This window comes from Neomonachus schauinslandi, chromosome 5 (genome assembly GCF_002201575.2).
Source record: "Neomonachus schauinslandi chromosome 5, ASM220157v2, whole genome shotgun sequence".
Classification (NCBI taxonomy): Eukaryota; Metazoa; Chordata; class Mammalia; order Carnivora; family Phocidae; genus Neomonachus; species Neomonachus schauinslandi.
The window spans coordinates 109,928,655-109,953,673 of NC_058407.1; the positions used below are offsets into that span (position 1 = coordinate 109,928,655).

A 25,019-nucleotide genomic window follows, 5' to 3' on the forward strand; every position below is an offset into this window, starting at 1 on the left:
GAAATCCTGTCATTTGTGGCAACAAATGGATGGATAGATCTGGAGAGCATTATGCTAAGTGAAATAAGCCAGAGAGAGAAAGAGAAATGTGGAATCTGAAGAAAAAAAAGTTGAACTGATAGACAAAGTTGAAAGTAGAAAAGTGGCTGCCAGGGGTTGGGGTGTCTGGAAAATAGGGAGAGGTTGGTAAAAGGGTACAAACTTTCAGTTGTAAAATAGATGAGGTCTGAGGATCTAATGTATGACATGGTGACTACGGTGTATCATTCTGAAATTTGCTGAGCGAGTAGAACTTAAATGTTCTTCCCAAAAAAGGGGGGTGGGACTTACATGTATGAGGTGATGATGTGTTAATTGACTTGATGGGGGGATCCTTTCACAATGTACACATGTATCAGTCATTACTTTGTATACTTTAAATATCTTTCAATTTTGTCAATTATGCCTCAGAACTGAAAAAAACATTTATGGTGATTTAAATTCTTTCATTGAAAGAATCTTCTGGTGATTCACATGTTATCATACATTTTATTTATCCTACAAGACCTTTTTTCACCAGCAAGACTTTAACTAGCTTTTTAAAGGCAGAACCCATATATATCTAAGCAAGCTGTGCACTGTGTATAACCCAGAGGAATTCACTAAATAAATAGTAAAAAAGTGCTGGACATTGCAGCTCTAATGATACTGTGGGACACATTTTATTTGATCAGGGATTTTTAATAAAATTTTATACTTTTTTGTAAACCTTTACTAAATAGATAAATGTTCTTATTTGAAATAACAGTGACTCCCACCTTTTTGACGCACCAAGAGAATTACTTTCTCTTACCCAATTAAACATTATATTTATGTAATGTAGCTGAGAAGTATGAATCATAATTGATGTACTGTATTTGTTCCTTAGTTCAGATTTTTTAAATTATGAAAATTTCTATTTACTAGAGCCATGTTACTCTAAGATTTTGAAACTTTTTGTAGTGATTCCCTTGGATGTTTTCAATTCTAGAATATATGAAATTTTAGTTTTGATTTTTGATATGAAAGATATATTGAATACAATAGCTTCAGTTTTAACTCTGTTAATTTAGAATTTGCTTAACAAAAACAATGTTTACAAAAAATTTCTTTAAAAGATACTTTAAAATTATATATATATAAAGATTTATTTATTAGAGAGAGAGAGCGTGCACACTAGTGGGGGGAGGGGCAGAGGGAGAGGGCGAGAGAGAATCTCAAGCAGACTCTGTACTGAGTGTGGAGCCGGATGCAGGGCTCCATCTCATGACCCTGAGATTATGACCTAAGCTGAAACCAAGAGTTGGCTGCCTAACCGACTGAGTCATCCAGGCACCCCTAAAATTATATATATATTTTATCATTTTTATCAAGAATACTCTGGGTGAAAGGATAATGTGTTTCTGTAGAGCTAAGTATATTTTATAAAAGCACAACTAAAGACTTTGTTTAAACCAATGATTTTCAAAGAGGAGTGCTGTATTGGTTACTAAAAGATAAAGTTAATCTCTGCTTCCTTTTTAAGGTATGATTTTCCATCCAACATGCTACCAAACCCCTGCTGAGAGTTTTTCATACTGAATAGATTCTTTTTTTCTTTGCAGTCTGATCAGATTTGGAAGTGCTTGCTACTGTATTTTTGCCTCTTTTCCCACCTGTGTTTGTAGGAGGCTTTTTCTTGAATGGGCAGAAAAGGATGTTTGGACATTACCAGACTCTTCTAGATGCCTACTGGAGAACTAGAGGAATCTGGGCATTTGCTGAAGCATAGTCCTCTTGTCTCTTCCTAAGCACCCATCAGCTCTTGCCTTCATCAACACTAATGTTCTTCATCTTTCTCTCTAGAGATTCATGCTGCCTGCTATCTGTAACCACTTTAAATATGACCTTTCCTCTTTCCTGTGCCTGTAGCTTCAGCTGAGTCTTCTTTCCCACTCTTGCTCCTGGTAAGCATGTCCTAGGAAGTCCTTCAGTCTTTCTGCATCCAGTGTGTCCCAGGCATGGGGAGAATACAGAGCGTTTCAGGACCTTGCTTAGTTGAACCTATGGAGCCTCAAGAACTAATGTGAAAGAAGATCCAGCCAGGCACACTGTGAATAAGAATAGGTGTGCCTGCCATTACCTTTATTTTGGTCATGAAGACAGTTTCAAAAATCTCTTTGCATCCCTGTTGTTATCACTGCCTTTTATATGCACCATAGTTGTGTGGATGTATTGTGCTGTGGCTGTCAAAATTGGAAGAAGGCATGATGTAACAGCATGGCAAATATATTATTAGAATCAGGCCTGTGGTCTGTGATGGTTACTGTGACTGCATAAGCCACAGCTCCTTCTATAATACCTTTGCCGTATTTGGGGCACCTGGGTGGCTCATTCGTTAAGCGTCTGCCTTCAGCTCAGGTTATGATCCCAGAGTCCTGGGATCGAGCCTCGCGTCGGCTCCCTGCTTGGCGGGAAGCCTGCTTCTCCCTTTCCCACTCCCCCTGCTTGTGTTCCCTCTCTCGCTGTCTCTCTCTCTGTCAAATAAATAAATAAAATCTTAAAAAAAAAAAAACCTTTGCCGTACTTAATTTTTTTTCACTTGTTAAATCATACAGTCAGTGTTATTAATTTGGGATGGAAAGTACCCTCGTATCATTAACACTACCTCCTACAAGTTTGAAAATGATTCAACATGCAGTATTAAGAAAAGTGTTTGGGGGACACCTGGGTTGTTCAGTTGGTTAAGCATTCGACTCTTGGTTTCAGCTTAGGTCGTGATCTCAGGATCATGGGATGGAGCCCATGTTGGTCTCCATGCTCAGTGCGGAACCTGCTTAAGATTCTCTCTCTCCCTTTCCTTCCCCATCCTGCTGTGCTCTCTCTCTCTGTCTCTTAAATAAATAAATAAATAAATAAATAAATAAATAAATAAATAAATAAATAAAATCTTTTTTTAAAAAGGAAGAAAAGTGTTTTTATTACTTTCAATAAGAGGATATGTGATGTAAGGCTAGATGCCGGGTGAAAGTGAAGAAGAGTGAGTAGAAATAAGGAGTAGGAAAAGAAAATTAAAGGAAAAGTTATTTTGCGACCTTTATCATTTCAAGTATTAGGTTTGGACTTTGGGTTCTATTTTTTTTTTTAAATATAAAATGTCAGTGCAGAACCATGAGCTCTCAATTAAAGATTTTTATGTACTTTTGGAGTCTGATTTTTCTGTTACCAAGTAAAGATAAAGATGGCAATGATTTAGTAGCAACTCATGGATAGTAAGTGTGAGGTGCTGAGTGTTCATTACATAATAATCAGAATCAAAAGTTAAGCATATCTTTGGATTTGTAACTTTAATTTAGTAGTCATTAAGTTATATCTGTGTACGTATACTTTGAGGAATCTTTTAGTACTTTACTGAAGTGTAAGCTTTTGTATTATATAATAGAATAGGGCAAATATCTTTGTAATTTTGCTTAAGATCCCAATACTGTGTGTGTTTTTCAAGAAATGTAGATGTGGCCTTCATGATATACAAATGTTGCTTTGTGTTTTTCTCCTAAGTTTGAAAATTCAATGATCTTTTCTAGGAATTTGAAGAAAGTCAAGTTTTATTTTCTAGACATTTTGAGACATCACATAATAAAAACATTATATAATTTGTGCACATTGATGTAGTTGTCACAGTTTTCAGACTTGCCTTATAAGGCCTACTTTAAAATAATCTTTAATGCATATGAATTCCCAGAGTATCAGTTTCATAAATGAAGTTTCTTAATCACAAAATTTATTTTGGTTATATCAAATGATAGGATCTTTCTTTTAGAAAGTGCTTGGGCAAACTAAATTTTAGTACTAATTGTTTGAAGTAACATTTTCACATTTCACTGTGCACTCCATATTAATTTTTTTATTTACAGGGTGTTTTGCAATCCTTTATTTGCACCCATGAGATAGATATGAAATTAATTAGGAAACATAGAACAGTTACATTTTTTTTTCCTGCTTTGCTGTCCTTAGAGTTTTTTAGAACAGGTGTGTTTAAGAGCATATCCAAACTGAGAACTTTATTGTGCATACTTTTTACCATTAGGGTAATAGGAAATGGAATGATGTATACTTAAAAAGATGAGCACCCTCTTAAATACATCAGAACAGCGTGGGTTCCATTCCAACACGTATAGAAGACATGTATAGAACACTCCACTCAACAAGAGCAGACTACACATTCTTTTCAATGTATGTGGATCATTCTCCAGGATAGACTATCTGTCCATTAGGCTATAAAACAAGCCTCAGGGAATGTAAAAAGGATGGAAATCATACAAAGTATGTTCCCTGACCACAATGGAATATAATTAGAAATAAGTAACAGAAGGATATTTGGGAAACACACAAATATGTGGAAATTAGACAGTACATTCCTAAATAGCCAGTGGGTCAAGAAGAAATCACAAGGGAAATTAGAAAATACCTTGATATAAATTAACCTAAAATACAACATATCAAATTTATAGGATGCAGCTTGAGAAAGCAGTGTTTAGAGGGAAATGTGTAGCTATAAATATCTATGTTTTTTAAAAAGATTGCAAATCAATAACTGAGCCTTCCACTTTAAAAACCTGGAAAAAGAAAAGCAAACTAAAGCAAGCAGAAAGAAAAAAAAATAAAGGTTAAAGCATAAATTTAAGAATTAGAGAATAAAAAATAGAGAAAATCAATGAAAGCAAAGGTTGGTTCTTTAAAAGATCAATAAAACTGACAAACCTTTAGACTGACCAAGAAAAAAGAGAGAGGACATTCAAGTTAGTATGATCAGCAATGAAAGAGGGTACATTACTACCGATCTTACAGAAATAAAAAAGGACTATAAAGGAAAACTAGAAATAATTGTATGCCAGCATATTATCAGGTGACTTAGATGAAATGGACAAATTCCCAAAAGACAAAAACTACCAAAACTAATTCAAGAAATAGAAAATCTGAACTGACAAGTAATTGAATTATAATAAAAAAGTTCCCACAAAGTAAAAAAAGCCCAAACCCAGATGGCTTCACCTGTGAATTCTATCAAAGCTATAAAGAAAAATTAATACTAATGCTTTACAAAGTCTTCTAAAAATTAGAAGAGGAGAAAATACTTTCCAATTCATTTGATTAGGCCCATATATCCTGATGCTGAAACCAGACGAAGACAACACAAGGAAACTACAGACCAGTATTCCTTATGAATACAGATGCAAAAATTGCCAACAAAATACTAACAAACCAAATCTAGTAACTATAAAGAGGATTATAAACAAAGGCACGTGGGATGATTTTATCAGAAATGCAAGATTGGCTTAATATATGAAAATCAATCAATGTAATGCATTAATAAAATAAGGAAAAGCCATGTGATCATAATTTAATAGACTGAAAAAGCATTTGATGAAATCCATGTTCCTTTTATGATGAAAACACTCAACAATGTAGAAATAGGCAGGAACTACAAAAATTCCACAACTCGCATCGTACTTACCAGTGACAGATTGAAAGCTCCTCCTAAGATCAGGACGAACATAAGGATGTGTTCTCTTGCCACTTCTATTAAGGGCATTTAGGCAAGGAAAAGGGGTAAAAAGGCATCCAAATCGAAAAATAAGTTAAAACTTTCTGTATTTGCAGATGGTATGATCTTGAATATGGAAAATCTTAAGGAACCAGCTGAAAAAACTTAGAACTAATAAACAAGTTTTAGCAAAGCTAAAAGATACATGATCAGTATAAAAATCAATTGTATTTATGTACACTAGCATTGAACACTCCAGAAGTGAAATTAAGAAAACAAAAGATGCATTTATAATAGCATCAAAAAGAAGAAATACTTAGCAATAAGTTTAACAAAAGAAATGCAAGACTTCTACACTAAAGTTTAAAAACGTTGTTAGAAAGTAAAGACAAAATAAGTTGAAAGACATCTTACGGTTTTTTAATGGAAGAATGGTTGATATACAATATTATATGGCTTCAGTTGTACAACATAGTGATTCGACAATTATGTAATTATGAAATGCTCACCATGATAAGTGTAGTTACCATCTGTCACCATAAAAGTTCTTATAGTATTATTGGCCATATTCCCTATGCTGTACTTTTCATCCCCATGACTTACTTATTTTATAACTGGAAGTTTGTACCTCTTAGTCCCCTCAAATTTGGAGACTTAACATTGTTAAGATGGCAATACACCCAGATTGATCAACAGATTCAATGCAATCTCTATGAAAATCCCAGTTGCCATTTTTTGTAGAAGTTGTGCTGATCCTAAAATTCATATGGAAATGCAGGGGACTCAAAATAGCCAAACCAATCTTAAAAAGGAAAACTCACACTTCTCAATTTCAAAACTTACTATAAAGATACAATAAACGAGATAGGGTGGTGCTGACAAAAGGATAGACATATAGGTCAATGGAATAGGATTGAGAATCCAGAATAAACCCTTACATCTATGGCAAATTGATTTTCAACAAGAGTGTAAAGACATTTCAGTGGGGAAAAGAATAGTCTTATCACCCAGTGGTCCTGGAGCAACTGGGTATCCTCATGAAAGAGAACGAAAGAGGACCCGTACCTCACACTGTCTTCAAAAATTAACTAAAAATGGATCAAAGGTCTAAATGTAAGAGCTAAAACTGAAACTATATAAAACTCTGAAAGGAAAACATAGTTTGAAATCTTTATGACTTTGGATTAGGCCATCGTTTCTTAGTTTGACATGAAAAGCATGAGCAATAAAAGAAAGAAACCCCAATTTTAAAGTGAGAAATAGATATTTCGCCAAAGAAGATATACAAATTGCCAGTGAGCACCTGACAAGGTGTTCAACATCATAGTTATTAGAGCCACAGTGATATACCACTTCACACCCATTAGGATGGCCATAATTTTAAAAATGGACAAAAAAAAAAAAAAAGATTCAGTAAGATTATGTGGAAATTGGAAACCTCATGTATTACCGATGGGAATGTAAATGGACAGCTGCTTTGGAAAAGTTTGGCTGTTCCTCAGAAGATTAAGCATAGAGTTACCCCATGACCCAGCCTATACTTATATGGATAATATACCTGTTCCATTCCGAAGTTTATACCCAAGAGAAGTGAATATGTCCACACAAAAACTTGTGCACAAATGTTCATAGCAGCATTATTCGTAATGGCCAAGAAGTGGAAACAACCCAAATGTCTATCAGTCAGTCGATAACTAAACAAAAGTGGTATATCCATACAATGCTTCTTCTTTGGCAACAAAAAGGAATGAAAGTACTGGTACATTCTGTAATATTGATGAACCTTGAAAACAGTATGCCAAGTGAAAGAAGTTAGACATGAAAAGGCCACATATTGTATGATTCCACTTACATGAAATTTTCATAATATGTGAGTCTATAGAGATTAAAATATTAATGATTTCCAGGGACAAGCAGGTACGGTGACTGCTAATGGGTATGAGGTTTCTCTTTAGGTTGATGGGATATCCTGGAATTAGATGGTGTGGTGGTTGTATAACTTTGTGAATATACTATAAAACACTGAATTGTACACTTTAAAAGCGTGAGTTTTATGGTATGTGAATTTTATCACAAATATAAGTAAATAAATATTAATTGAGCTCCTCCTAGGTGTTCTGTTACTGTGCCAGATGTTTCGGGTACCAGGTGAACACAAAGGGATATGACCACTGCCTTCTGGAGCTTCTTGTGTATTGAGAATACCAGGCATTATCTAAGTAAAATTACAATTATGGTAAGTGCTCTGAGGAAAAAGGTCCAGGATTCACTGAGGTTATTAATAGAAGTTTCTGAACCAGACTAGGTCAGACAGTTCTAAGGAGTTGATCCTGCCTTGAGATCTGAAGGATGAGTCCAAGTTAGCCAGCAGAAAAGCAGCATTACAGGGAAAGGGGAACCAGCATGTGTAAGACTCTGCCGACAGAGCCACACTGTGTTTAGGAAACTGAAGGAAGGCTTGTGTGGCTGGGACACAGGTGAGGGTGAAGAGTGCAGGATGAAACTGAGGAGCAGGCTGAGGCTAGCCCGTGCAAGACCTCATGGATGTGCTGTGGTGTCCAGTGGTTTTCATTCTAGGATGGTGCATTCTAATTGATACTGTGAAAACACGACTGTGGCCCTGTTGGTTAGAGAAGGAGCAGGAGAGGAAGCAGTTAATAGAGTATTCAGTGGTCTCTGCAGAGAATGACAAAGCAACTGGCACCAGGTAGTTGGCAGTGGAGATGAGAAGATACAGACATATCTAAGGGCTTTTTAGGAGATAAAATTGACACGTTTTGGTGAAAACCTAGATCTAGGAAGTGAGGAAGATGTTGGACTTTTCCCTGTGAATGGGTTGGAGGGCCATTGCTAAGCCAGAGAGATTCCTTCAGTATATACTTTGTTATGAACAACTTCAAGTACTATAAAGGGATTTTTTTTTCTGTCAAGAAATAGCTCTTTCTTACCAAGGCAGTCACGTCATATAGAACTATGCAATTTACTGATGGTAAATATTTGGGGAAAGTTTAAAAAATGTTTGAGAAAATTAGACCAATAATTTTATATATTTGCCAGATGAGTTTTTCTCTGGGAGTCTCTTTTGTCCTAGTCTACATCCTCAGTGTCTTATTTTAATGTACTTGGCCTTGCTGATGATCCCCAATGCTGTAGAGATCATCTGTCATTTAGGTTTCTTCAATTTGATGTAAGTAATGGAAATAGACTGAAATAATTTTCTGGCAAGTAACTACCTTCCAGTGAGGAATAATTGCAATGAATTCAGTTTTAGCATTCTTATTTCTTTGGCCAGCCAAAGTCTTAAAAGGTCAAGTTCTTCAAAGATGTTTTTATTCTGCAGTTACGTAGAGCGGTAGTGTTTTATTATAATTTCTAAAAGCCACTTTGGCAATTTAAGACTACACTGAAATAAATTTTAGTTTGTACCCTAAAATTGTTTTTCAAATGACCCTTGAAGAGTTGGTTATTGGGTATCCACTCAGATTTGGAATGTCAGCACACAGAACCAACTGACAAGTAAAGACCTGGCAAAGAAAAGAGATCATACAAATGACTTGTGATTTAAGTTAAGTTATACTCTGTACAAGAAAGGCATCTCCCTTTTTATTAGTATTTTACTGCTAGTGTACAAGTAATAAGAGAAACATTATAAATCTATAAAGGCCATTGTTTACAGCAAAGCTTGAGGCAAATTTAAATTAGGAGAATCAAGGGTCATTTAGAGAAAATCATAACGACCTGCCTTTCACAACCCTCTTCTCGGGCATTCTCATCAATGTCTGTTCTAATCAGCCAACATACACACGAGAGGGAGTCACGAGCCATTGCCGCTAATTTTTCCTTGAGAACACTGAAGCTTGAATCCATTTGAATCAAGTTTCCATTTTTCTTGTTGTCAGTATAGGCTCAACCTTAGGATTAGCTCTTTACTTATCAGCATTAACTATATTACACTGTATTCCATACGTGCTTATTTCATTGTGAGTTTTAATTTCTGAAAATTGTCATTTGTTTTTCATATGTGCTTCTTCCACTGTGCGTTTTAATTTCTGAAAGTTGGCATTTGAAATGGGAACTTTAAGAAAAGAATGGGGAAATTTCTGAGGTTGGGGCATTTGTGGTTAAGAGCACAAGGCCTGTCTTGAACTTCAGCTTCACCATTTACTAGCTGTGTGAGCTTAGATAAATTACTTAACCTCTGTGTGCCTAGTTCCTCATTTGTAATATGTTGATCATAAAATATCTATCCCAAGACTATGGTGAGAATTAAATGAATTAGCACACATTTAAAACACTTAGAACACTATTTAGGGGCACCTGGGTGGCTCAGTCAGTTAAGCATCGACTTGATTTTGGCTCAGATCATGATCTCGGGATCCTGGGATCGAGCCGCCAGGTGGGCGTGCTCAGTTGGGGAGTCTGCTTAGATTCTCTCTCTCCCTCTCCTTCTGTCCCTCCCGTTTGTGCACTGTCTCTCTCTCTATCTCTCTCAAGTAAATAAATCTCTTAAAAAATGTTTAGAACACTATTTGGAACATAGCAAGCTCAAAATATGTGTTAGCTGTCACCACTGTGGTTAGACCAATAAAGTAGCTCTCTAACTCCCACCTGCAAATTAAGATGTTATAATTGTTATGGTTATTGTTTGTGTTGATTTTATTTGTTGTTTGGGCTTTTTTTGGTGGAATAAGGACAAGGTTACATGGCTAGCAAGTGGTATAAACCAGGTTTATTTTAGAGTTGGTTTAGGTCAGGAGTTGGTAGACTATGGCTTATGGGCCAAATTGGGCCTGTTTTTGTATGGCTTGCAAACTGAGAATAGTTTTTACATTTCTAAATTATTGAAAAAATCAAAAGAAGATAATGCTTTGTGACACATGAAAATTATATAATGTTCCAATATCCATTAATAAAGTTTTATTGGTACATAGCCACATTTATTAAATTACATGGTCTGTGGCTGCTTTCATGCTATAACAGCAGGAAGGAGTGGTCGTGACAGAGCCCATAGGGCCCACAAAACCGAAAATATGGCCTTTTGCAGAAAAAATTTTCTAATGGCTGGCTTGTGGGTTATTAGTTGTATTGATTTAATGAATGAACTCCTGCCTTTTATACTGTCCTGCTTTGACAAAAGATGTACGCTTGCATAAGAAAGCATATGACTTTAATTAGTTATCCTTGTGGCTAGAAAAGTTTTGTCTTGCTTTGATTTGATTTAGAAAAAGTATAACCTTCCACTTTGATTAAAATTCTGCTGAAAGTGGATAGATAGTTCGTGAGTAGACTTAATTCAACTGTAGTAGATTACATAAGTATAGACATGCCAAAGAACGTACATATTCAGTAAAGAGTATTAAGATTTGGATTTCTCTCAAGAATTGTCAAAATGGAAGTCTGGCTCTGTGTGTGTGTGTTTAAGGATATTCGCCATCTCATAATCTAAAAGATTCTTGAAATAAAATGAATTCTGAGAGAATCTGCTAATAAGGTCAAGTTTTCTGTGATAGCATACCTTAAGACTATATAGTATTGTAATCCCATTTCAGAAGTTACTTGTGGTTATTTTTTCAAGGCTTTGGCTTTGTGACTCAGAGCCTAATATTTATAAGATAGCCAAACTCTGGAGGCTTTTGGCAATTGTGCTTAGAGAACATATGCTTTGATTTTGTCAGACCGATGGTTTAGGCAAATAACTTTTTCTTCTATCCTTGTGCTATTTTTAACTATGATGTGGATCTTTTTTGGTTCGTTGGTTACATAATCTTTATTTAGGATCTGTGTTGCCCTTGAATATCTGTAAATCTCACAACTCCTTTTATTTAGGTTTATATCTTTCAAAGTCTGTTCATCAAATACCTCTGGAAGACTTCTTCCCCTCCAAGGCCTTGGGGCTAATGGGAACAAGACTAGCCTGGACCCTGCCCTTGAAGAGTTTTGAGTCTGTCCAGAGACATTAAATCAATATAAGTAGATCAGTGTTGGAGAATTAAATTGTGCACTAGGAAATAGATTAATTGAACCTAAACTGTGGAAGAAGTCAGAGAATATTGCTTCTTTATAGATATTTTTTTTGAGTTTTGTGCTGATTTTGAAAATCTGTCCTGAACTACATGTCTGTTACTAAGCTGAAATCATCTTAAGTTGAGCCAAAAGTATCAACACAAGAATTTTAAGAAATTACATCTAATGTCCCTCTTGTTGATGTAGGCACAATCTACTAATTGCTATTTGTTATAGATATTAGATGGTTGATTGGTGAACCTCGTGCATTTGATCTTGACAAAAAATTTATTGATGGTAATGGTCACTGAATTTGGAATGAGGAAAATATAGAAAGTGAAAAAAGACTATCATTTCGTTTGTTAATTTACTACTTGAAAATCAAAATATCAGGGCACCTGGGTGGCTCAGTCAGTTAGGTATCAACTCCCTCAGGTCATGATCTCAGGGTCCTGGGATCGAGCCACATGTCAGACTCCATGCTCAGTGGGGAGTCTACTTGAGATTCTCTGTCTCCCTCTCCCTCTGCCGCCCCCCACCCTGTGCACATGCATTCTCTCTCAAAAATAAATAAGTAAATCTTAAAAAAAAGAAAATAAAAATATCCATATGTCTTTCTTAAACAGATATGTATTTTTAAAGTGGAATCTATGGTTTTTTCCTCTTTTAGGACAGCTATTTATTGTTTTTATTATAAAAACGATGGTAATGTGGTTATATGTGCAGTGTATATCTGCACACACACACACGCACACACACACATGCACACACACACAATGTACAAAGAAAAAAAGGAAGTTCTACTAACCCAAAGTCCCAAAGGCAACAACTGTTGACAATTTGGTGTTTCTGTGGGAATACACCTTTTCTTTTTAAGACAAATGGGATCAGAGTATACCCACTGTTTGCTTCACTTAAGATTATTTCATGGACATTTTTCCCTGCCAGTGTTTATTGAGAACCACCTGTCTCTCTAGATCTACTCATCTTTCTCATTGTTCTTTTGATACTGTTGTCTTAAGTAATATATCCATAAGGTAAAATATTCACAAGATTTACAAAAGAGCCAATGATGGGAAGTCATTCTCCCTCCCAAGTGTACCCATCTCCCAGTACTCTTCTTTCCAGAGGTAGCTGCCCTTATCAGTTCCTTCTCCTTTGAAATCATCCTTTTATTTTTATATGGCTTTACTTACTTAGACTAAAATTAACTCCCCGTCCAGTCATTTATAGGGAAATTGAATGCTCAGTGAATTTACAGCAGCAACCAACTGATTTTGTAATATCAGTGTTGGAGATTGTATACCAAAATGAGAAAAGATTCCTCTTTAGTGTTGTTTCATTTTTGGATTTCATGCAGTGTGATTGTTAGAAGATATAATCTGTAGGTGTACAATCATTGCCAGCATTTTAGATCCCTCAACTGTAACTGCGTATCCCCAGGAGAAGGCCCTGCCTGCAGGTGGGAGAATACTGCCTCGTGTTGTGAAGACAGACCCAAGTCTTGGGGAGCCCAAGCATAAATGGCCTTACTGCTTTAATCTCAAAGCTAACTGAGGGGTTTACAGCTAAACTGTGAGATACCCGTGGCTATTTTAATCTAGAACCACTCGGGTTAACTTGATTCTCTCAACTCAACTTTGGTAGTGCCAGAGCCTGGGGAGTGGGGAGGAGGTGGCAGTGGATTGAAGGTGGAGGGACAGACTCACCCCTGCCAGAGCCAACCTGGAGCTGAGAAGATGTTATTGATGAGGCACTTTCCCTGTAACACTAGGTCTTTTGTCAGCTGCTAATAGTAAGGTAGCCTCAGAAACAAATGTTACCTAGAAACCCCCTGCCTCTCTGATACACTCACCAGAGAACATGGGGTGATACGTGTTTGGGGAAATAGAAATGAGCCAGATCATGGGGCGCCTGGGTGGCTCAGTCAGTTAAGAGTCTGCCTTCAGCTCAGGTTGTGATCCCGGGATCCTAGGATCACGCCCCACATCCGGCTCCCTGCTCAGCAGGAGTCTGCTTCTCCCTCTCCCTCTCCCCCTCACCTCTCCCTGCTCATGCTTTTCTCTCTCTCAAATAAAAATAAAAAATAAGATAAAAATCTTTAGAAATGAACCAGATCCAGTCTTCAGAGTAGCAATGTTCATAGCCTATGGCCTGAGGAGCCCTAGACTAGTACTTCCCATTTATAGGGAGTATTTACTTTTGTACAAATTATGTTCCTCAAAAAAATACACAAAAGTGTGTAATGCTGTATAAGAAGATATTCTGTCACCAGCAAACTACTAAAACATTATATAATTCCTTAATGCATCATTTCTTTTGACACAGGTATATGTCTAGTATAAATTATGTATATTCTGTAAATATTCTTTAATTTAATTTTTTTTTTCACAACTGAACATGTATATGCCTGGCTAAAGTCCAGCATGCTTCTAATAAAGGTTAAAGATTTCTCCACATAAAACACCCTGAATGATTGCCACTTTTGCCTAAATTTGTGTTGCTTATAAGATTTATTCTTTTGTTGTTTAGAGAGAGATAGAGAGCACAAGTTGGGGGGGGCATGATGAGGGGCAGAGGAAGAGAGAATCTTAATCCACACTGAGATCATGACCTGAACCGAAATCAAGAGCAGGAAGCTTAACCAACTGAGTCCCTCAGGTGCCCCAAAACTTATTCTTCTTAATATTAGTATAATCACATTTACTTTTTAAAAGCTGTGGTAAAAAAACATATAACATAAAATTCATCATCTTAACCACTTCTGACTATACAGTTCAGTGGTGTTAAGTATATTCACATTGTTGTGCAACCAATCTCTGTAACTTTTGTCATCTTGCAAAACTGAAATTCTATACCCATTAGACAACAAATCCCTCTCTCCCCACATCCCTCCAGCCCTTGTCAACCACCATTCTACTTTCTATTTATATGAATTTCACCACTCTAGATATATCATTTAAGTAGAATCACACAGTATTTGTCTTTTTGAGACTGGCTTATTTCACTTAGCATACTGTCCTCCAGGTTTATCATGTGGAAGCAAGTGTCAAAACTTCCTTCTTTTTTAAGGCTGAATAATATTCCATTGTATATGTACACTATGTTTTATTTATCTATTCATCCATCAATGGATACTCGTGTTGCTTCCTGGCTATTGTGAATTGTGCTGCTAATGCACATGGGTGTGTATATATCTCTTCAAGATCTTGCTTTCATATCTTTTGGATATATATCCAGAAATGAAATTGTTGGATCATATGATCATTCTATTTTTTTTTTTTTTGAGAAACCACCATACTGTTTTCTAAAGCAGTTGCACCATTTTTCATTCCCACCAACAGTGTGCAAAGGCTCTAATTTCTCCACATCCTCATCAACACTTGTTCTTTTCTTTTTTTTTTTTTTGATAGTCGCCATCCTAGTGGGTGTGAGGTGACATCTCATTGGGTTTTATTTGCATGCATTTCTCTAACAGTAAGTGATATTGAGCACCTTTCCATATACTTGTTGACCATTTATATATCCTCTTTGGAGAAGTGTCTCTTCAAGTCCTTTGCCCAATTTTTAACCAGGTTTTTTGTTGAGTTGTAGGAATTCTTTATATATTCTGGATATTACTCCCTTATCAGATATATGATTTATGAATATTTTCTACTGTTTTGTAGGCTGCCTTTTCATTCTCTTGAATTTACTTTGATGCCCAGAAGTTCCAATTTTGATGCAGTACAAATTGCCTATTTTTACTTTTATTGCCTCTGCTTTTGGTGTCATATTAATCACATTTACTTTTCATCTTTTGACTCCACTAATTTTTTTTCTAAAATAATAACTGCAAAATGTAATGAAACATTGAAATGATTATAAAACAGAGATGGCTGCCTCCGTGTTGGCTGCCGGGCAAGGCCATCATGCACTAGCTAGGAAAATTATTTCATCAGTTCCTGTGAAAATATACATGTTTCGAGTACAAAGGGCAGTTTGGGGTGTGGATCTCTAAACTGTAAAGCAGTAGGTTCTGGGAACATGGTCAAATACGTGAAAACAAAAGATCGGGGAAACACTCCTAATCATATCCTTTGAATTGGAATCCCTACATGTCCATAGTAAACCATTGTAGAAACCCTTTCAAGAGAAAATGGTTCTCTGTTGGCCTTCTGCATTCTGATTTTTCTCAAATCTTTCCAGTGTGAACTTCCTCATGGTCCCTTAACACTTCTAAACAAAGACAATTAGAAAATCTTATTTTAAAACTAACTTTCAAATTTAGAGAAATAAAAGATGCTATTAAAGTATTTAATTATAAGGGCACCTGGGTGGCTCAGTCAGTTGAGCATCCGACTCTTGATTTCGGCTCAGATCATGAGCTCAGAATCCTGGGATCAAGCCCCAAGTCTGGCTCCCCATTGAGCAGGGGAGCCTGCTTGTCTCCCTCTCCCTCTGCTCACTTTCTCTGTCTCTCTCTCTCTCAAATAAATAAATCTTAAAAAAAAAAATAAGTATTTAATTTTAGTCACCTTAAGTTTTAGTAGACTATTGCAGTTGATCAACAGCAAAATCATTTAACAGTGAGTCGGTAGTCACTGAGACTGTTGAGACTCACCGATGCACAAAAGGTCCTGTAAGTGTCTTTTTTTTTTTTTTTTTCACGTATTTTGACAAAGAGAGACACAGTGAGAGAGGGAACACAAGCAGGGGGAGTGGGAGAGGGAGAAGCAGGCTTCCTGCAGAGCAGGGAGCCCGATGCAGGGCTCGATCCCAGGACCCTGGGATCATGACCTGAGCCGAAGGCAGACTCTTAACGACTGAGCCACCCAGGCACCCCCTGTAAGTGTCTTTCTAACTGCAAGAGAGTGTACGAAGAACTACTTCTTAAATGGCTTTCTGGATCTTCTGAGATATTTAAAGAAACTGGAACTTAAGTGATTTTTTTTTCCTTTCGCATGCCATTTCTCCTTTTAAAATAATGTTGCCATTGTTCCTTTTCCCTCCCTCTTCCTTTTTCTTTCTTTTGTGATTGCTACTTACTCATCTTTCCCCTGCTCTTCAGTCTCACACAGATGTTGATAGTCCTTCTTCTTGCCCAGCTTTTCTTCCCACCCACCCAAACTCATCATTCACTGTCCTTGGCCCTTATCTCTCCTCCAGCATTTGTAAGGATTAAAAGAGCCTAACAGAGTCTGCGTGGGTAATCATTCCAGTTTCAGGGCGCTCGAGGACACACACAGCAAACACTTGCCACTTGCCAGGTCAAGCAGCTTCCTCTCCCACCTGGAGTCCAGACCAGCTGTTGGTAATGAGATGGGAACCTGAACTCCCAGAAACTCTTAAGCTTAGATGTTGCCTCTGGACCATGTTGTCCTCCAGACACCTAAAGCAGTTTGAGTTTTGGAAATTTAAGCAGAAAAAGAAGCTACTGAGCTATCCCCCCCACACTTTATTTTCTTTTAGGTTTAAATAAATAACAAAAGGAGAGAGTCCCGAGTTCACAAAATAGGAGACGTATTAGACCACAGAAAACAAGTGGAGATAAACTGTCTGTGACAGATATGACTATTGGCTCAATATTCTGCCCATGTAAAGTTTTTACTTTTTAAATAAAGCTTTGTAAGAGAGCATTTTATGCATAAAAAATCCATGTATGCTTTTTAAACTTTTTAGTTAACTCTAAGTGAGTGAAAATTCAGGCTTTTCAGTGGTTACTTTGTTCTACTAGTCCTCTGGTGAATCAGTTTGCTGTATGAGAGGATGCAATAATCTTATTTGGGAAGTTTTATTCACTAACAAAAGGTACCACGATAAATTTAGCTTGGGTCACAGTGTTTAATTTAATAGTATTACAATAATAACTACCATAATTAGTTTCAGATTTGCCTTCCTTCCCAGAGGACAAGATTTTTTTTAGTTTTCTGATGCCTATTTAAAGCATGAGAATGACAGGAAAATTAATGTCATGACCTTTATAGCCTGTTTATGGTTTTCTATGTTGTACCCTAAAGGATTTAGGGAGTAGTATACATCTAAAATAAACCACTTAGTACGGACAAGTAAAAATTGGGTTAATTGGGTTCACCTGATCCTCAGCGGGTAGCACCTCAGTCAAAACATCATTTCATATTAGATAAAGGAGCGGCATTTTTACACTATAAAATTATCCTTCAAACTACACCTGTGCATTCTCTAATATCTTGCAAAGAAAAACATTTTTAAAAGGCTAGTTTTTCAAATATGTAGGATTTTTTCCTCCTGTTAATTTTATCTGGTTTGTCTTTTTCAATTAGGAAATCACTTTGTCTTTTCATTTCATAGCAAGAATGTCCTGATACCAACTAATGGGCGATGGTCCATGACATTAATACCCACTTCCTTTGGGTGATGCTGGGCAGCAGCACTTTCTATTACAACTGACTCTTTTTTCCTTTTCTAGTCTGTCAGGGATTTTCCATAAACAATCACCTTTCTAAATCCTTGAGATGTGAAACTTGGTTTTCATTTTATTGTCAGTGTTTGTATATTTCAACAAAGAGCGGTGTTTTTATATTCAACTAGAGTTGAGAAAAATATCTAGGCATGCTAGAATCTTTGAAGCTTTTAGATAGTTGACTGAAAAATTCCTGTGGCAATTTTTGCAAATAGCACTTTAGAGGCATTTTCGTATGTTGTTGGGTAAATCAGTATAACTTCTTTGAGTGACAATTTGGTAATATCCATAAAAATTTTAAATCAACCTAAGAAATTCCTTAGTGTGCTTTCATCCCGCAGATGGACTTGCGAAGATATAGGTGTAAGAATGTACACTGCAGCTTTGTGAGAGCAAAAGACTGAGAACAATCTCATTGTTAGTCAGTGGGTGGATGGTTAAGAAGTTGTGGGTCTATGCAATGAAATACTATACAGCCTTTAAAAGGAATGAAGAGGGGGTGCCTGGGTGACTCAGTCAGTTGAGCGTCCAACTCTTGATTTCAGCTCAGGTCATGATCTCAGGGTCACAGAATTGAGCCCTGCATCTGGCTCCACGCTCAACATGGAGTCTGCTTGTCTCTCTCCCTCTGCTCCTCTCCCTGCTCTCTCTCTCTCTCTCAAATGAATGAATAAAAAAAATCTTTAAAAAGCTGAATCTTTAAAAAATATAAAAGGAATGAAGAGGATCCATAAGTGCTGATACAGAGAGCTCTCGAAAATATATTAAATATATTAAATGAGAAAAGAGTAGCATGTAATATCTGCTCTGATTTGGGGAGAGGAGAAAGTCTTATATACATACAGACTGTTTCTGAAAGGAGACCCACATTGGTGCTAAGAGCTGTTGCCTCTGAGGAGGGAATCGGGTTTATAGAATGAGAGGGAGGCTTGTTCGTTTCTGTGTAGCTTCTTCTGTGTGGCAGATAATCATTTTATGATAACCTAAGTATTAGACAAATGCCATCAGGGGCATAGAATAACAAAAATTTAGCTGATGCTGAAAAGGTAAATCTGTGACTAGAGTGCTCCAGGGAAAAGGTGAAAGTTTGAATTATTTGAAAAGAGGAAGAAAAATCACACAATCATTTGTAAAGCAGCAGCTCACACACCCACAAGAACATAAAAAATATGGATGAAGTTAGCAGGAAATAGAGCAGTGATGTGGGTTTTTTTCTTTAATTGAAACGGTCATTGTAAAGCTAATTGATGGGATTTTAATTTAATGCAGACACTGTAGAGGAGGAAGAAAAAGTTAAAGATGGGAGTAGGGCTGAGAGAGAAATGGCCATTACTGGCGGTGCTGCGAGGAAGGGAGAAAAGAAGAGACGCAGCAGGTAGAACTAGAGTCTTTTGAAAGCACACCAGCTGGTCTGTGGTGATGAAACCAGAACGCCATGGTGCTTGGCAGCAGGTAAGATTTAGGAGAGAAAAAGAATGTGAGGGATCCAAAATGATCTTGAAATTGTACCAGTTGGCTGTAAACCTTTCTTCGTTTAAAGGGGATTGCATCACTGAATGTAGACAGGAGAAGAGCAAGAATGGTGGAGATGTGATTATTTCAAAGTAATGAATTAAATCTAAACTGATTGAAACACCACCAGCCAGAATGATCCAAGGGAGTGAAATAATGAACAGATTCACAAGATGTATCTATATCGTGAATGTGTAAATGACAGCATCTTTATTTTATGCATTTCTTTTACTGATGAGTGTCATTTATTACCAAATGGTGCAATTCTTTTTCGCATTGCTTTCATCTTCATTGTAATGGTACCCTCACTGGCCTGAACAACTTCATTCTTTGAGCATTGAGAATCCAGGTGGGAAATTCCAAGGATGCTCTGGTTGATGTAGAAACACCCAAATGTTTTTCTTACATCTGTGTCTCTTACGTTTAAATAAATAAGAAAGGAAAGGATGCCTATTTGTTAAAACGTGCCAAAACTTGAGTGTTTTTAAATGGGACTAAAAAGCACTAAGGCCTTTTAACAGAAAAGCTGCAGCATCAGCGTATTGCACTTACATATAATGCTGGGAATCATTGTTTCCTAGGACTTTTTATGGGTAGGTGATGACACTTAAAACAGTGTTGATCTATCTGAAAAGCCTCAAGCCTGGTACTAGAGAAACTGAAAGTAGGACATTTTTTTTATGGTTACGTAAGATAATTTTTAAGTCATTTTAGGAGTGTTTCAGTCCTTCTAAAAACACAACCAGGCGATCTGTCATGATCAAAGGAAATTTACTACTGAAAAATTAACTTAGTCAATTATCTGTCACTTTAGGTTATGGAAAAGTGTAATAGTGGCAAAATTAAAAAGACATTGCTTCAGATTTAAAAATCACTATTCATGAAAAAGTTACTCAGAATTTTAGGAACTTACTATTGCAAACTAAAAGATTTAAATGGTATGAAAACCATTAGGTGGAACTGTGCACGTATTGTTAAATAATTTCTAGCGCTGTTATTTTTATAGGACTAGTGACTTTTATTCATTCAATAAACATTTACTAAACCTTATTATAGAACAGTCACCTCTAGGTTCTGGAAGCATAGAGATAAATATGACATTGTCCCACCATCAAGAAACTCACCAAATTAAGGGGGAAACAGATGGATTTAAACAGATGCTACATGCTAAGAGAGAGCCAAAGTGTGTTGGAAGATAATGGACAGATCAATAAAAATGCCTCACATTGGCCAGGTGGACTTTGCAGAGGAAGGTAAGTAGGAATTATGTGGCAAGACAGGGGAGAGAAGGCCTTTCCATGAAGAATTGTGGAAGCATATGGGTGGACATACTTGGTTGCCTTGGAGATGCAGCTCTTAATAATGTAGCATTGATGACCCCACAGGCCAGTGTGTGGAAGGCCTCATGTGCTGTGCAGAAGAGGTCGGACTTTACCTTGTGGACAACAGGGAGCCACTGAAGGACCTGAGGCCCAGGAAAAGCATGATTAGATTTGCATTAAAAAGACCATTCATGGGGGTGCCTGGCTGACTCAGTCCCTGGAGCATGGGACCCCTGATCTTGGGGTTGTAAGTTCAAGCTCCACATTGGGTATAGAGATTACTTAAAAAAAAAAAAAAAAAAGACCATTCATGGACCACTGGGTAAAGATGACAGTTGGAACTCAGTTGAAACACTGGAAGATACATTTTTCCAGAAAGAGGAAAAGTAAAAGAGAGAAGACATAGGAAGAGGGGGAAAGGGTGTAACTAAATGTAACTGTCCAGGGAGGGTGGACATCTGAATAAGAAAGAGTTCAAGGGGGAAAAAGCAGAGAAAAGTAAATTAGGAACTCTCAAAAACAAAACAAAAAAAAATTGAATAATCCAGGATCTGAATGTGAGAGTTTCCAGGTTGAAAAGGCCCACCAAACACTTGGCAAATGGATGAAAATATGCTGAGATACAAAACTGTGAAATTTCCAAACATTGTTTCCATAAAGAAAAAATGAAAACAGACTGCATACAAAGGACCACAAATAACTTTGGATTTGTTAACACCAACATTGGAAACCGAAAGACAGTGGAACAACGCCTTTAAATTTCAACCTGGAATTCTATACTCAGAAAAATGATTAAGCAGGATTTTTGTTGATGGGGAGAGAAAAATACAGATAGCTCTTCATTCTCCACAGTGGAACCACAGTAGATACTGCCTAAAAGTGACCAATCGAGAAGTAGGATCATAAGCATGTTACCCACAGATACGGAGATATAAACACCAGAAGAATCAGCTCTGAGAATTGAAAGTGCTTGTCTCTGGGGATCTAACGTACAACCTGGCAACTATAGTTAGTAATACTGTGTTGTTTCCTCGAAATTTGCTAAAAGGGAGAACTTAAGTGTCCTCAGAGTGCACGCACACACACGTAGCTATGTGCGATGGTGTGATATGGTAATTACCCTGATTGTGGTAACCATTTCACAAAGTATTACATACGTCACATCATCATGTTGTACACTGTATGTACAGTTTTATCTGTCAGTTATACCTCAGCAAATCTAAATAAAATAAAAAATGTTTTCATTAAAAAGGAAAAAGGGAAAGAGAGTTCTGGCTGTTTCACAAAGAATAGTTGGAAAGATGGAAGCCAGGAGGCAGGCAGAGAATTGAGGAGGCTATTGTAATAGCAGCAAGACCTGACCTAAGGCAGTAATGGGTTTGGAGGAGCGGCGATAATTTTGAAAAACCCTTTCAGAGGAAGCAGGAGCTACAGTTAGTCTGCAGGTAGCCAAGTGGAAATATGTAGTAAGCAGAGAACATCTCGCCCTGGAACCTGGGAACTAGAAATATAAATGTAGAATTGTACTTAGAGCCACAGGACTTGGAAGAAATTATATAGAAATCCTGTGAAGGGAAAAGAAAAGAAGGCCTCAGGCTAGAACATATTTTCCTGAATAGATTTTGACTGAGACAGAAAAATGCCCTCCCAAACATCTTGCCTTGTTCACTTGTACATACAGCACATGGTAAGGAACCCGAGTATCTGTATGTACGTGCACTGTATGAGGGCAAATGATTAGATCTTACAGTTGGAAATAACGTTGTTTGTGTTTCTAGGTATGTTCTACTATATTCCCTTTTTTTCCCTTGGAAATGCCAAAGATAATAATAAGTATTTCTTTACTTTTGGAAGAATCCTGGGGAACTTTGTTAACATATAAAACATAACCTTTTTTGAATAGTATTTTTTTTTACAATGTATTTTCAACACGTAAGACTAGTTTAATGCCTTTTAATCAGTCAAACCAATTACATATTATTATCTCTCCCTTCCTAATTTGGGGAAACTGAAACAGAAAAAAAGATAAAATGACTTCTCCAGGGCCACACAGTAAGAAGTTTTAGTTAAAAACGTGTATCTTCTTACTGAGTTTGCTGATCCTTTTTACATTACACTTAACTCATTGAGATTGGGCTGGAATGTGGTCCTGAAAATTAAGGGTCAGTCTAGTCTTTTAGGGTTTTTTGGTTTGGAGAACAGTAGTGAGCATCTGGTGAGACCAACTTAACAACACGTCTAAAAAATTAGGGGAAATAGGACTATGTACTTCTAAAATTTCCCCGACTCTAAGTAGAAAAGAAGTTGCTTTGAAGGGTCTTAAACAAATTAGTCCCCCAGGATGACTCTGTAAAGCACTTTACTCTCTCAAGGGCTGACATTCAGAAATATCTGAATTTAAAGAGAGGCTTTCTTACTGAACTCATTAGCAGTATGCAGTCATTTAGGGAAGGAAGGAGATTGTCAAATATTAATACATTATATTAATGAAGCACTAAGAATTTTCTAAGTGGATCAAAATTTATAGATTCTCTTTCAGCTTTTCTAATCCTTTAGTACCAATTTGAGCATTATATTATTTGTTTCTTAAATAGGACAGAGATAGGAATAAGCATTTATTACAATTGAGTGAATGATGAATACTACTATTAGTCAGAATTTATGTTCTAGAAGCTTATATTATTTTAACAAAATTGAATGTAAGGGATTCAGGTCCTCTTATTTATGTAAAGATCTCAAAAAACATGAATTCAGTCATTGCCTAGAGGGGGTAGTTTTTTAAATCAATGGGATATAGTACAAGCACTTTGGAAAACAAGCAATTAATTACTTATAAAGTTAAACATACAGTTAATATACCACCCTCGACTAAATTCCACTCCTAGGCTTTCACCCAAGAGATGTGAACACATTTATCTACACAAAGACTTGGACACAAATATTTGTAGCACTGTTTTTCATGATAACCCAAAACCGTCAACAAGGAAAATGCCCATCAGTGGGTGCATGGATAAACAAATTGTGTTATTTGTGTTATAGTCATAGGACGGAATACCATTCAACAAGAGAAAGGAATGATTAGATGCATACAAGAAGAGAATTCGTACTGTTTGATCGATATGAAGTGATATGAAATCCTAGAACAGGCAAAGCTAAGGTATAGTGACAGAAAGCATCAGTGATTGCTTGGGTCCCGTGATGAGGGGTGGAGATTGACTGTAAAGAGCACAACGGAACTTTTTCAGGTAATGAGGAAACTTTCCAAAGTGATATTCACATTTTATTTTTTCTTAAAATATATCTGGGATTTGTTTCAGGTGTGGTAGGGTGAAAGACACAGGGAAAACTACCTTTGAAAAAGGAATTTATCTCTTACAGTTCCTAAGAGGAGAGGGCACACATTGGGAAGTTCCAGGGTTGGTCAGGAGGCAGAAAGAGCTATGGGAAAGCATGGCCAAGAGCCTTTATTGTGGTCTTCCTGGGAGAGGCAAGGCAAGGCCAGAGAAACAGTTTAGGATTGGCTAGTTTGAATGATTTCAGCAGCTCCAGGCTGTAGGGTGGTCCTCGTTGTCTGGTACCTGGCCCTGGCGTGATTTAGGCCAGGGAAAATATTGGCAAGTTGTGTGACATTAAGATAATGGAGGTGGTTGGGGATATGGACTCTGACTGGTTTGTTTGCATATGAAACGAGTGTTCACAGGGGAGTTGTTTGCTGTCTTCAGGATTAGCTAGCCCTGGAAGGGGCACTCTGTCCTGCCAGGCGGGCCCTTAATATGAATAAAGAATGTGATTACTACACTGGGGTGTATGTTTGTGTGTATGTTTGTTGTATGTAAATTATATCTCAATAAAATTGATCTGAAAAGTAAAAAAAAAATAGTGAAATATAATGGACACATGAAATTACTTAAAACAAGCTAGGAAAATTCATTCTCAAGTGCATTAAATTTTTTCAAACAGTACCTGAGTATATAAAGGACAAGAGCAGTGTTGAATACTTCTCAAGTATGAGTTCATTCAAGGAGTTCCTTTTTTTCCTCCTCTGTGTCATGACTGGTTTCATTTCCTTAATACATAAAAGAAGGTGGCTTTTTCACTTATATGTTGTCTGGGGTTATACCACCTTTCTCAGCCCTTCGCTGCCATGTTCCTAAGGTGTACTGTTTGTATTCTTAGGGCGGAAAACCAAAGCTTCAGTCAGCTTCTCCCTCAACTTTTT

The 25,019-nt window shown here is 36.9% G+C and overlaps 1 protein-coding gene and 1 pseudogene across 1 annotated transcript in view; both read left to right on the forward strand.

The window, feature by feature from the left end:
* The window catches only part of LOC110577254, a 29,816-nt pseudogene extending 10,471 nt beyond the window's left edge, over window positions 1-19,345 (forward strand).
* Window positions 19,346-19,401: 56 nt separating this feature from the next.
* Window positions 19,402-25,019, forward strand: part of ZNF438 (zinc finger protein 438) — a 42,626-nt gene continuing 37,008 nt past the window's right edge. Inside the window, exon 1 of the mRNA XM_021686518.1 lies at window positions 19,402-19,418. Coding sequence (XP_021542193.1) covers window positions 19,402-19,418 — 17 coding nt within the window. The remainder of the gene's footprint in view (window positions 19,419-25,019) is intronic.